This window comes from Ovis canadensis, chromosome 20 (assembly GCF_042477335.2).
Source record: "Ovis canadensis isolate MfBH-ARS-UI-01 breed Bighorn chromosome 20, ARS-UI_OviCan_v2, whole genome shotgun sequence".
Lineage (NCBI taxonomy): Eukaryota > Metazoa > Chordata > Mammalia > Artiodactyla > Bovidae > Ovis > Ovis canadensis.
The window spans coordinates 43,280,139-43,294,166 of record NC_091264.1 but is presented as its reverse complement, the minus strand read 5'-3'; the positions used below and the strand labels follow the sequence as shown (position 1 = coordinate 43,294,166).

General features: G+C 54.9%; 1 protein-coding gene across 1 annotated transcript in view; it reads right to left on the bottom strand.

Moving 5' to 3' along the window:
- The window catches only part of GABBR1 (gamma-aminobutyric acid type B receptor subunit 1), a 29,487-nt gene extending 15,835 nt beyond the window's left edge, over window positions 1–13,652 (bottom strand). The window contains exons 1-11 of the mRNA XM_069564365.1: window positions 13,464–13,652; window positions 12,979–13,063; window positions 12,075–12,278; window positions 11,158–11,343; window positions 9,779–9,799; window positions 8,103–8,263; window positions 4,579–4,713; window positions 4,029–4,199; window positions 2,887–2,988; window positions 2,393–2,458; window positions 1,758–1,949 (exon numbers count right to left, since the gene is read on the bottom strand). Of these exons, the coding sequence (XP_069420466.1) occupies window positions 1,758–1,949; window positions 2,393–2,458; window positions 2,887–2,988; window positions 4,029–4,199; window positions 4,579–4,713; window positions 8,103–8,263; window positions 9,779–9,799; window positions 11,158–11,343; window positions 12,075–12,278; window positions 12,979–13,063 (1,323 nt within the window). The 5' untranslated portion in view covers window positions 13,464–13,652. The remainder of the gene's footprint in view (window positions 1–1,757; window positions 1,950–2,392; window positions 2,459–2,886; window positions 2,989–4,028; window positions 4,200–4,578; window positions 4,714–8,102; window positions 8,264–9,778; window positions 9,800–11,157; window positions 11,344–12,074; window positions 12,279–12,978; window positions 13,064–13,463) is intronic.
- Window positions 13,653–14,028: the final 376 nt, after the last annotated feature.

Below are 14,028 nucleotides of genomic sequence, written 5' to 3'. Positions count from 1 at the left end.
GTCCTATCTGATCCATCTGTAACCTCGTGTCTAGTTAATTATTAAGATGGCTTCTACACTCTGAAAAATCTTGGCCTTTTCATCTGGCATTTTAGGCTCCCAAGCAGGCCTAGCAATACCTCTAGATCTCAAAGGCAGGCACCATCTTTCTCTAGAGACCAAGAGTCAGAAAGAGATCCTCCAACTCAAAAGCCCAGGGGCCTATATACCCCATCCAAATCCCTGTTTCCTATCAGGGCAGAGGGGCAGAAGGCACTATTGGCAGGTCCTGGGTTCAGGGCACCAACCAGCTTTTCTGGCTTCAGTTACCACCTCCTTTACTTCCCTAGAGTCTCAGGACAACTCACCTCTCAGGTGATCTACATGGAAACAACCTGGCAGAATTTTTCTATCATAATTTTTCAATGAAGATCCCTTGAATATGCCATAGGACAGTATCCATGATTAAAGTACACATGGCAACTGACCCTTACATCACAATCCACTGCCAGAATAAACTTCCTCAATCTTATCTCTCTCTTGCTCAAGAACTGTCATCTGCTAAACAGTGTTAGCTGATTTAAGGGCAAGCTTTTTAGTGAGACTTCAAGGTTTTCCATGGGAGGTGACAAAGCAGATGGTTTAGAGTTAGATTCAACTAGAATTCAATTCCAGCTTCACCACTCAGCAGCTGGTGACCTGTGATAAATCACTTAACCTCTCTGAGTCTCAATTTCTTGTCTATAAGATAGAAATGAAAAATCTACATCAGAATATCACTATGAGCGTCACTGAAATCATGTGTCTAAGCTCCTGGTTTACTATATAAAAATGATTATTACTACAGCATTTTAAAAATAAGATATTCTCAGGACTTCCATGGTAGTCCAGGGGTTAAGATTCCACACTTCTGATGCAAGGGGCATGGGTTCAATCCCTCATCCAGGAATTAAGATCCTACATGCCTCGTAGCGTGGCCAAAAAATAAATAAGATATTCATGTGGTTTTACAGTCATTCACGCTCTCCTAGAATGTTCTCCAAGGCAGGTATTCCAGATCTGGGGCTATACCTGAATAATAAGCAGACATATAGGTTTCCCTATCAAGCTCAGCCAAGATTCTCATACTCTTTAGTACAGTCCTGAACCAGAAAGGAGGCTCCCTGCCACACCACACCCTACCCACTTGTGCCCCTCACCTCTAGGCTGGTTCCCACATCAACCAGTGTGTCTTTTAGCCCAAGGTCCATCAATAACCAGCTATCTGTGGCTAACTGATTTCAAAAATCCCTTCTGCATTTAAAATTCTAAAAGAAAATCATTTTTTAAAAAGCATCAGGAGCCAAGCTAATTGAGTATCAATCAAGAGTGAATACTAAGCAACTCTAAAGTATTCTGAAGTCTCCAAGAAAATGAAATGAATTTTTGCCCAGAACAGCGCTCCTACAAAGGTGTGCTGGCAGATGCAGCATCTATATTGTCATTAATACCTCTCCCTCATTTGACTTCTTGCCAACTGCTCCTTGTTTCCATGGTAACAGCCCTGCAATTCATCAGGGGCCCACTGAATGTACCACTCTCTCTTCAGTCCCTCTTTCCTGCCCAAGGAAGTCACGGCAGAAATGGAATCCATAGGAAACACGATGCACAAGTTGAGGGTGAGCAGAGGCCCCTTGCCCTCCTAAACCTCCAAGCCCCATACCTGCTCCCCACCTAAGAGATTCCCTCAGTCCCTTCCTCCTGCCCAGAGGCCACCTTCTAAGTCCTCACACACTCACCATGTTGGAAATGCTGCGAGTGTTGGCCGGGTTCAACATGACGATCTCAGTGGTGATGTGGCCCTCCACCGCCTCGGTCATCTCGTCAACTGTGCAGTTGATGGACGGGTCATAGATCTTGAACCAATTGTCAGCATACCACCCGATGAGGAACCAGACGTACTTCTTCCCAAAGAGCCGCTCCTTGTACACCTGAGTGCAGAGGAGGAGTGGGGCTGGGTCTTCGTTTCGTTTCTTTGTCTTATCTGACATGACACTATTCAGCCTCTTCGGATTCAGAGAAAAGCAGAGCGTTGAAAAGACAAATCTACAAGTCTGGGGATAATAGGGAAGGTTCAACTACTTCTCCTTCTAAGTGTCTCCCAGCCTCTATTTCTGAATGGCCATTTCCAGCCAGACAGGAAAGATGAGATTCTTCCGGCTCCTCTGGAAACACAAAGTGATAGGAAAATGAGACCTGGAGAGAGTGTCACGTGTGGGAGAGGCCAAGATGTGGAGTCAGAGCCAACAGACAGGAATTTCATACTAATCCTATCCTTCAATCATTTGCTCAGAGAGGCAAGGAGGAGAGCCCAAGAGACACCCAAGGCAAAGAGCCCACCCAGTGCCCCTCCTTTCTCAGATTCCAACTCCACCTCACAAAAAACTTTCCGGGCTTCAGTCTCGTAGAAAAGTCCCACGATGATCCGGGCATCCTGGCGCTATGGAATGGAGAGAGAACAGAGCTCCTGAGGGATGCAGGAAGGGACCAAGGCAAGCAGTTTCACAGCTTTGACTTCCTGTCCCAAGGCACTCAGTGCAGGGTTCTGTTCGATGAGTAGTGGATAAATGTCAACTACAGGATGAAGCTAACCTTCCCCAGGAGATGCTTCTGCCTCAAAGAATCAAAATTATGTGACTTGATGCAGGTGTTAGCTAACGCTATGATGGTAATCAAATTGCAATAGATTAATGTATCAAATCAACACACGGCACTTCTTAAATTTATACAACATTGTGTGTCAATTATATTTCAATACCAAAAAAAAAAAAATATCCAACCCATCTCTGTCGGCCTCTTTTCCCACCCACCACTATTCCCCCCACCCAGACCCTTACAGGCTGGGCCCACCAGCCTCCACCAGCCCACCTTAAGGTTTTTGACGGGCACAGCTGGATCCGAGAAGAAACTCTGACGAAAGGTAATCTCAATTCCAGCCTCCTTAACCCGCTCCTCCAGGTCGTCCAGAGTCTTGGGAGGGGATGAGGAACAGAGAAAGCACAGGGTGCACAATGGAGTAAATCCTGGAGGTGTCACCTGGGGACCACATACTCAGAACAAAGGAAGAGCGGTTCTCAACCAACAGCTCTGTCCCCTGTGGGAAGAGTTTGAAGGAGAGCTTCTGGGGTTTTAGGACATGGCTCCCTACTGGGAAGGTGCTTGGTGAATCCCTCCTGAGGCTCTGAGTCCAGGGAAGTCACCCCATCACCTCACCCCTGCCTGACAGCAAAAATTGGGGAAAGGAAAATAGAAGAACCAGGAAAAGACAAGGCAGGGTCTGGTCTAGGCAGGATGATGTCAACCTCAAGAGGCAAGTGGGCAGATAGACAAAAGGATCAGAGAATGTCCTGAATCACTGAGAAGGTTGGGGGAGGATTAAAGAGTCACCGAACACGAGAGTGAATAGAGGACCCAAAGAATAGAATTAAAGAGAGGGAGCAGACTGCCTTCTTCGGGTAAAGAGCCAGGTATTTCCTTTCTACCCCCCTCAAGTCTCCCTTTTCCCCCTCCACCTCTCCTTGCACGTCTGCACCTCCGTCTACACCTCCGCGTCAATTACCAGCCATGTGCATGCCTGTGTCTGTCTGCCTCTCTCCCCCCTGGCTCTCTCTCTATTCCCTCTCTTCCCATCACACACGCCCACCACCTCCCCTGGAGTGCCTCTGGAATCTACTACCTCCCCAGGTTCTAGTTTCATATTCTCTCCCTCATCTTATTTCAACTTTAAAATGAACCTACTTAATAGAACTGGGTTGCTTGGAATCTATCTGTCTGGGGGATAGAGCATCAAAGCAGGGAAAAATTAAAGACCTAAAATCAAAAAGTTGGAGAGGGTCCTGAAAACCCAGCTGGTTTACTCCTCTGGTTACAGGAAGAACATGCACTTAACCCACTTAGAATGTGTCCTCTCTTGATAAAGAACCAAGGTCTTCGCCCCAGAAGGAATCCCGTGTCGCATCCCTCTGGGCTGGGATTTGAGCCCAGGCCCCCATCACCCCATCCATCCTCACCGAGGTGAAGACTTCAGTGGTCTGCTGGATGGTGGCGATCTTCTTCCAGCCCCACTTCTCGAAGAGTTTCACCCGGGTGGGATTGTGGAGTGTAGCCGATGGGTGAGTTCGGAAGAAGGTAGGAAAGCGTTGTCGGTTCGACAGAGCTGGTGAGCTGGAGCCGTAGGAAAGCTACGAGAGGAGGGACAGCCTTCTGCCCCAGTGTGTTCCTGGCAGCCTCACTAAGAGAGCTCCTTCCACCCTTCCCTGCCTCTGGGCTTCTCTCCCTCACTCTCGCCAAGCTTCCCTACTTCTGCCCAAGGGAAAGTGATTCTCAAAAGCCCCCTCCCTCAGGGTACCCTTTCATTCATCTGCCTTCCATTCCTTCTGATGGTGAGCAGGTCAGCTGCAGCCCTGTCAGACCACTGCTGCTAGCAGGCCAACTAGCTCAGTTCTCCAAAGAACTCTGATGTTGGAAGCATGGCCACTGTGGTCCTCAATACACCCCCCTCTTTTGTAAATGGCCCAAGAGGGGACAGCCCCACCTTCTGGCCCTCAGGGCCCCGCATACCACAATGAGGTTCCACATCCTGGCAGCCTCAGCCACGAGCGTGGAGACAGAGCTGCAGCCAGGCATAAGGATGATCTTGATGGGGTCGTTGTAGAGCAGCTCATACAGGTACTTGGTGGCTTGGCCTGGGTCACACTGCACGAGGGCGAGGATGGAGGGGGTGATGGGAAGCTCCCCCAGGGCTCCTCCCCTCCCTGCAACTCCTACTCTCTTCTTTTCTCCAACAACCTAGTCACTTGCCTAGTTACCCATCCCCCTGCTCAATCTCTTTTCTCATTATCCCCATTTCTTCTCTTTCCTGAGTCTCCTTTCCCCTCATTCGTGAAACACCCTTCTCTGCCTCCCACCTGGCACCTTACCCACACCCTCTCCTGCACGCCCTCTGCCAGTGTGCATGCAAACACTGCCTTCCCTCCTCTCAGAGCATCCTCAGACACCCCCTAGCCCACCTTCCCTCGACGACCCCTCCCTCCCTTTTTCCTTAGGTTTCTATGCTCCAAACACCTGTGAGTAGAAAAGAGTCTGCAGGAATATGAATAAATTTTCCCCAAGTCCCCAGACAGCCTCTTGAAAGCCATATTATGAAAAGTCCTCCCTCACCTCTGCAAACTCCCTCTCCCACCTGCTAGTTTTTTTTTTTTTTTTCCTCCCTCTTCTCTTTTCAGGGCTAGAGACACACAAACAGGAGAGAACAGGGACAGACCCCCAGGGGGTCCTGGCTCAGTGGATTCATGCCCTCCTGCTGGGCTCTGACATTTGGCGGGTGCACTGGGAAAAAAGACATTCAGGGGCAGAAGCGGGTGGGGAGAAACAAGGATGAGGGAAGAGCTGGGGAGAATAAATAGAATGGGATGCCTGAGAAACCAGATGCTTTCAGGGGTGCCTGCAAGAGAGGGACAGAGCTGGGAAAGTAAACAATGCAGAGAGCTTGAGGGGCGGAGGGGAAGTGGGGGGAGGAACAGCCAGCCGTGGGGCTCCCACTGCCTGTTCCCCTCCTGCTGAAATATGACATTTCAGAAGCTGCTGGAGCCCCAAAGGAAGGGGAGAAGAAATGGAAGCCAGTGGGGAGCCAGGCCAGAGGGGACAGACAGGAGGCACAGTGGACTGGGGAGGGTGATGGAGGGCAGGGCAAGTAGAAGGAAATAAAGAAGGCCCCCTAGGGCCTGCTCACTTCCCACTGAGGCCTGACATTTGGGACACGGTGGGAAGCTGGAGAAGGGGGAGTCAGGGGGAGGCTGGCCCATAGAACCAACACCCTGCTGCCCACCCAGGCCTACCCCTGCTAAGGGCAGCGCTCAGTGCCTGCTCAACTGCGTGTTTTGAAGGTTCTGCATTCCTCCCACTTGCACATCTTTGTGTATCTTTACCATCCTCACGTCCCAGCTTCCTGCATTTATCACTCCAGATCCCTGCCCCCAGCTTCTCCCAAGGGTCCTCAGTGGTCCTTCCTTTCTTGTCTGAGGGGAGGTTATTAGGAACCATGAGGCCATATAAGATATGGCCACATAAGATATGGACAAACAGGGCAATGTACAGGACCCTAATGTCTTTCCTGTTTCCTTCCCTACCTTCTTTTGCACTCCTTCCCCCTTCCACACTCTATTCCATCACTGCACACTCCCTTGGCCACATGATTCTCACCCTCTCCCCAATAGACCAGATCTGTCTTCCTCTCTCTCCTTTCCTCTCTCTCCCAAGGAGCAAGGATCCAGATTTGCAGGCAGGAAACGACACATTCCAGTTTGTCTGCCTTTTCATCTCCCCCTCGCCGCCTCTGCTATTTTCTCCTCCATCTCCCTTCTCTCAGGTCCCCATCTGCTCCCCAACACCTCCAGGGAATCACCTGTCATGGTGGATGAGTTGGAGCTCACACCCAGGGCTCCCCTAGCTCCCTACGATCCCTTATCCTAAAGCCTGCACCCATCCCTCCTTGTCCCTCTCCCCAGATTCCCACTCCCATAGCCAATTACCACTCTTCTAAACTGACTCCTCCATGGGATCTGACCCTCTTTCTCATCCTGCCTCTCCTACACTAACTAGTTCTTTTCCTGTGTCCTGCTACCCTTCCTATAGGCATCCTGGGGTTAGCCACATAAGATTTTTATTGGTGAAAATGCAGACCCTTGGGACTCATCCCTGACTGAGGAGTTAGGATCTGGATTCTTAACAAACTTCTCTGGTGAGGCTTAGGTACACTGAAGTCTGAGAATCACTGTGAAAGTGTCAGAAGTGATTCAAAGTTCCAGAAGAGTCCTTGTACCCTCTCCTACTCAAGCATCCCATCTTCAGCTCCACCTCTGCCCCCTCCTCCCTCACACAGGTATTTCTAGGTGTACACTGCTGTTCCAAAGAATGACTATAAATGCCCAGTCCACCCCAGGTGTAAGACCACCAGGTGCTCACCCGCCCCTGTGCTCTTTCACTCTCCCCCAAACCCTTAAGTCTCTGGGGCCTTCTGGGATAAATGACAGATTTGAGGTCCCAAATCACCTTGCTTGCCTGGGCCACATTCTCCCCCATACTCCTAGTGATTCGTGGTGGGGGTGGGCCGGGAAAGGAATCTTACAGAACTATCCCCTACTACCCCTGGGCCTTTCCCCCTCTCCCACTTCCCCCTCTCCCTAACCCTACATTCCATTTCCCTTCTCACATCTTAAAAGGCCACAATGCTGCAGGGAAGACAAACTCAAGAGCCAAGCTCCACAAGACACCCCAGGGTCTCACGCAGTCACCACTCCTCTTGCTGGCTCCCCTCCCCCACTGCCATTCTTTCCTGTTCTTTCTCTTCTCTGCATTCTGACTTCTTGCCACCCCCATGCTCTTGTGGGGGGCTCCTGTGTAGACCTTTAATCCCCTTCATTTTCCTAGCGCCTCTGCCCATCTCTTGACCATTAGCCTTCCCGCCTACAGTAGACCACAAAACAATTCCACGATCCAGGAATCCACAACAGGGTTGCAGATGAAGGGATGAGAAAGAGTCAGGTGGGGACCCAAGCTTCCGTGCTGTTTGTTGTGATAAATAAACTAGAGCACTGAAGTCCCTCAACATTTTCCTGATTGGGTCCCTATTCCTTCCGCTCCAACCTGCTGCCAAGATTTACCTTGTTACCATGGTAAATGTAAACCCCTGATCCAGCTCCATTCCCTCCATCCCCCAACCCACCCAGGGTTAGTTTACTCCCGGGAGGAACCAGATCGGCTTGTTCCCTAAAGCCATCACCTTCCCTAAAGCCATCACCGTTTCTCCAGCTACCCCCCACCTGGGCACTTCCGGGGGTCTCTGAGAACAGAAGGGTCTGCCTTGCAGCGTGATTAACCACCTCGAACCTCTAGACCCTCATCTTGAACCTCCAGCCTCTGCCACTCTCCCCAAGCTCCCACATCCCCCGCCTATCTCCAGCTAGTCACACATGGGAGGGGTCTGCCTGGCAATCGCAGAAGCGACTCAGACTAAGGCACGTGCAGCAGGCCCCCTGCTCCCCCAGCCCCCACCCCCCACCCCCCACTCCCCTGTCCGGGGCTACCTTGCTGTCGTGGTGGATGAGCTTGAGCTCATAGTCCGGCAGGATGTCCCTGCGGCTATTCACGTCCTCCAGCGCCATCTCCACCGCGGGCTGGCAGGCCTGGCCCCCCGGCCAGCCCCCGCTCATGGGAAACAGCGCCCCGATGTACACAGCGCGCCGTTCTGAGGAGGGGTGCGGAGGGACCCGCGGGTGAGGCCGCGGGAGATGAGGGGAGTGGGAGGCCCGCACCGGAGTCACCCCCGCCGCCAGCACCACCAGGAGCTGCAGTGGCCACCCCACCCCGGGAGAGGGGGCCCCCGGACCCATGGCAGGGGGCGGGCAGGGGGCTGGGAGCTGCTTGCGGAGGGGGACGAGCTCAGGGGGGACACTTTTCCTGGGGAGGGCTGCTGAGGGGCTCTCGGGGAGGCGCCTCCATCCCTGGTTCTGTGCGGAGGAGGGAGATAGGGTCTCGGGAAAGCAGGGAAGGCTGGCTTCCTACGGCCCCCACGGCTCCCGCTCCCGCCACCGCCGCCGCCGCCGCGGACTCTCCTCGCGGACTGACTGACCGACCGAGGGGAGGAGGAGGAGGGAGAGGCAGGGCTGGGAGGGGGCTCTGACGTCACGGGCGGCGCGCGGCGGCGGGGAGGGGGCGGGGGCCGGCTCGGGGAGGGAGGGAGGGGGCGGGGACGCAGGCGAGAGCGGCTGAGGGAACCTCAGAATGGGCGGAGGGGAGGGGAGGGGAGGGCGGCCGCGCCCCCCAGCGTGACGGGGGCCGACGGGGAAGGGGGGGGTCCCAACCTGAGGGGACGTTCGCGGGGGAGGAAAGAGGGGAAGGGGTGTGCCCGGAGGGCAGGGTGGGCGGAGGGAACCGCGGGAGCCCGAAGCTCTGAGGGGCGAGGGATGGAGACGCGAGGACGACAGAGGGACGCGAGAGAAAAGGGGCTGGCGCCTGAGCGTCTTAATGGGGGCGTGCATAGACGGGGTGAAGGGCTGAGGGCTGGGCGAGAGGGCGATGGGAACGGTTTTGGAGAGAAAGGGAGAGCTGGGAGGGGAAGGCTGGGGTAAAGGGCGTGGAGGTGGGGGGTGCGGATGATGGGGACAGAGCAAGGGAACACGGAGCTGGGTGGACAGAGTCTGGACCGAGAAAGGGTGGTGGGAGAAGGAACTGAGATGAAAGAGAAGGGAAAGGGCGTCGGGAAGGGAAGGATGTGGGGAGGCGCTGAAGGCAAGGGAGGGTGAGGCCTGGCAGGGTGAGATGGGTGGGCCTGGCTGATGGGGTCAGCAGGTGAAATCCTAGGAAGGGGGCAGGCAGGAAAGGTTCCAGAGAAGGTCGGAAGGAACCCCACCGGGGCAGGCGAGGTGCAGGCTCCGGGTCTCCCAGCACTCTGCCGCCCCCTGCTGGGGCTCTGCCATTTGGCAGAAGCGGAGTCTGGAGGAGGCGGAGCCGAGGGGGGGCGCCTCCAGGCAGGGAGATGGGAGGGACCGCAGCCTCGCAGAAAACCGAGACTGGAGGCTGGAAACAGGTAGGGAAAGAAAGGGCCGGCCGCGTACTGGGGACTGGGGTGAGTAGGGGAAGGTGGGGGAGGAATGGGCAGGATGAGAACCCACAACCTAAGGGGCAGAATCCCTGGAGGTGGAGGGTGAAGAGTGAGGGGTAAAAGGATTGCGGTGCACGCGATGAGGGTTTCTGATCTCACCTGAGTGTGGCGTTCGATTCACTGGCAGCAGGAAAGACGGGGATCAGAGAAGAGTTACCAGTGGCGCCCGGCTTCCCAGGCCTGATCCCCAGCCCCCTCCCACACCTGTCCATGCCGAAGACCGCGGGGAGCAGAAGCCTGCGTTTCTGAGGGGAGGGTGCCTGGGAATAAGAGCAAGTGGGGCTGTGGGTCAGGATTTGTGGTTTTCTTCTTTTATTTTTCATAGGACAACAGAATATGAGACAGGAGTGCCAACAGCTAAGACATGGGCAGATCCTGGTTTTGTGGAGCCTAAGTATTACAAAATTTGGGGATCTCTCTTTAAGAGAAAAAAAATTACAAATGCGATTAACTTGAAGCTACTGCTGTTAAAATATCTTACTTTGGCAGTTTTTACAAAACCCTGTGACCACGTGAACACATTATTAAACCCTCTATGTTTTTCTCTTGGAGCACAAGGACAGGCCTGCGTAAGTAAGGAACCCTGGAGCTTAAATTTCGTTAGCGTCATAGTTAATTCATCCCTGGATGGGACTCCCACTTCCCAGAATGGAGTGGTAAACCACAAACAGAATAATTTAAGTGAGGAAAGCCAGGTCCAAGCATCTCAAAAGGCAGAAGGTCTACAAAGGTAGAGGAAGCGGGAGGTATGCCTGCATCCCAGGAGAGAAGATTGCAGAGGGAGAATCTGGGAGCCCAGGAAAGTGGGAAGTTTGCAGAACCAGATGGAGAAACAGGTGATGGACACAAGACGGATTCCCTTGGGGAATGATGGAGGTTGTCTGGGAAGTATAGAAAAAGACTGTCCTCTTCCTTCCCCATCTCTGGATTGTTCTTAATGTTCTGACAATTCTGCCCCCACTTTGAAGTCTTTTGACTTTTACCCTGATAATTTGCCACCCTGGATATTCTTTTCAATCTTATTAATTGTTCTAAATATGGCATATGGTTTATTGCTGAGTCTTTACAATAATTCAGGCATATAATGAATGGAGAGAGATCAATTCTAGAAGAGGATCATGCATAGGAAATGTTAAGTTTACAGAAAGGGACTGAGGCTGGGGGAAACTGTAGTATTTGAATCTTAAGAAGGGTGATGGAGGGTGAGATTCATCAAGGAAAGAAGAAAATGTGAGACCCAAGGGTTGAAAGCATGGGGAAGATATTAACAAGAGAAAGGTAAAGGAAGGAAGCCCTCAGCATAAAGTGGAAATGGGGAACTTCAGGAGGAAGTCTGAGGCAACTGGATGGAGGAAAGAGTGGAGCGTTCACCTCTGCCTCCCCAAAGCACCCTGTTTTCCCCACCATCCATTCCCACCCCGCTCCCATCCTCTGACAAGCGTCCTCATCCGCTGCATGCAGGCAGCTGTTCCCCTCACCCTGGCAGTGGGGCTTGGGGGTGCTCCACTGGCCCTGACTACAGATGCTCCGGGAGCTGCCCACCAGATGAAAGTCGGGGTCACATCGGAAATCCACCCGGGCTCCGTCCAGAGCTGGGAGGTCCCCACCCGTCAGGAAAACCTTCCCATTTTCCAGGGTCAAATAAGACTTGGAGCAGATTCGGACTGTGGAGACAGGAAAATAAAGAGAGGCGAGTTGGACAAGGCTCCTTCCCCTTAGAGAGAGGGAGGGGGCTCAGCTTTGAGTTTGAGTCCACAAGCATCCTACTCTGCAGGAAATCAGGTATTAAAAAGATAGCTTCTCTAGTTTCCAGTCCTCCCTTAATCCTGTAAGTATCTACATTCAGAAAAGAAAGAAACAGCATTTCCATCATAGGAACCCAAGATGGAGCTATAAGCACATAAAATGGGATCTCTTCAAAGTGGGCGGTTGTCTGGCTTTGAAATGTGTAGATGTATGTAACTTTAGATGCACAATCAGATTTGCCTTATTATAGTTGGCTTATACTCCTGTTAAACTGGGTGTTAATTGGGGGGGGGAGGGGGAGGGTACTGGTCTCTCCACTGGAGACAGGTATTCCCAAATGGGATAAAATCATTTTAGAACGTTTTTGCATAAACTGCCACTGGTAATCCTCAAAGATACTAACTCACAAGATATTTCCTCAAATGGTCAGTGGCCTAATGACGGGAGGATGAAATGAAACCTGCAGGCTGCTAACTTTACTGCCTGCAGTTGCACACAGCAAAGTCCCTCTTACATAGTAGTCATTCCATAAATGTACTTGTGAATTTAGTTACACTGGATTTAAAATGCTGACTTGCCAGCAATGATGCCAAGTTTGAGGCAGGAGGAATTGGCTGGAAAAGGGGAGGGGCTTTGGGAAGCTACTCACCACAGCGGCTGGGCGTGTCCATATCTGTCCAGGAGCCGTTGGCCAGGCACTTGCGCACCTTGGGCCCCACCACCTCGCGCTCCCCCCGGCACACATACTCAATCTCATAGTCCACGGGCAGGAAGTTGATGGCCTTCACCTGGTCCCGAGTCAGGCCCCTGTACCTGATGCCCCCTTCCCAGGGCGGGTGTATGATCTGGCAACCTGGGGGGTGAGTCCACAGGGAGGGGGAAAGAGAAGGATGGGGGGGGGGGGGGGGGGAGGAAAAGGCAGAGTCAGCAGTGGGAGGCAGGGGTGCGTAGGGCGGGGTCTAGGGGGCAGGTGGAGGACAGGTGCTGGGGTGAGGTGCTGGAGGGTGGGAGAGGGGAGGAGTAGGGAGCCCTGGGTTAAAGGGCACAGCGGAATGGGCCAGGGCTAAGGCTAATTGGGGAGCCCACAAGTGGGAAGGGAAGGATGCTGGTTGGGGTAATGGAGAAAAGTAAGAAATCACGAAAGGGTATGATATGCAAATAAGTTTGGTAAGAAAAGACTAAAGGAGAATCTGGTTGAATGAGGATGAGAGGAGAGGGGTGTCTTCCAAGGCCACCCGGGCAGCAATGTAGGATCAAGGAAAAAGCGGAACTGAGGTAGCAATGTGGGCCCGGGAAAAGGGGGGGGGGGGGGAGGGGCGGGGAAACAATGCGGGTCACAAAAGGTGGCCTAGTGTAGTAATAGGGGGCAGAGAAAGGGGGTGCTGGGTAATAATGAAGGGTGATGGAAAGGAGGTCAGGAGTAGTAAAGTGGGGCTGAGCAGACGGGGTTGCCAGGCCCCGATGCCGTGTAGGGCTGACGGGAGAGTAGGGGGGATGCAAGGAAAGGGGGAGTGGGGTGGCGGGGTGCCCGAGGTCGCCGGAGAAGGGTGCACCTTCAGAGGTGGCGTTGGGGGTCTGCGCCCCGCCCGCGCCCGGGGGGCGGAGAAAGAGCGGCGCCAGCAGCAGCAACAGCAGCATCTGAGTGAGAGGCGGCCGTGAGGATCGGACCCGGGAGGCGGCCAGGCCTCCCTCCGGTCGCCTCGCGGGCTCCGACCCGGCTCAGCCCGGGGACCGGGAGAGCGCCCCGCGGAGGAGGCGGGGGCGGAGCCCGGCGCGGGGTGGGGGGAAAGGAGGAGAGAGAGCCTGTCCCCACCCTCCTCCTGCCTCCCTCGGCACCCCCACCCTCCCGGGACTCCTCCTCTCCCCGGGCCCCGGCGGCTCGCCCGAGCCCGGCTGCCCCGCGCTCCCCGGATCGGCCGCCTCGCGGCTCCCGGCTCCCTTCCCCGCCGCTCCTCCTCTCCTCCGGCCCCCCGGCCCCCGGCTTCCTTCCCCGCACTCCCCTCTCCAAGCCCGGCCTCCCCCGGGCCCTGGCTCTTACCTCGGCGCGCCGGCCCGGCTCCCCGGCTCTCCCGGGCCTCAAGGCCCCAGGCCCGGCCGCTCCTCCCGGCTCCCCCCTCCTCCCTTGCTCCACCTTCCCCTCCTCCCGACCCTCCTCCCGGCGAATCCGCTCTCCAGCCCGGCCAGGGTCTCTCCCTTCGGTCTCACCTCCCCCAAACCCCACCCCCGTCTCTCCTTCCCCGGGGCGGCGGCGGCCGCGGGAGCGGGGAGCCGGGAGGGAAGGAGGCGGCGCCGGGGACCGGGAAAGCTCCCGGGCGGAGGGAAGAAGGAGGGTGCGGGAGGAGACAGGGCGGGGGGAAGGGGGGGAGACTGGGGAGAGGGCACCTCCCACAACCCAAACCCCGGGAGCCGCCCCGGATCCCGGCCCCGCCCTGGACCGCCCACAGCGCCGGGGGGCGGGCGGCGGGCGAGCAGGGTTCGGAGGTAAGGGAGAGGGGCGCCGGTGCACCCGCACACACGCGCGGGGGGACCCGTGGGCCCAACCACTGGGAGCTGGGGCGGGGGCGAGGGGGCCCGACCCAAAGGCCGAGGAGCTGGCGCTGAGA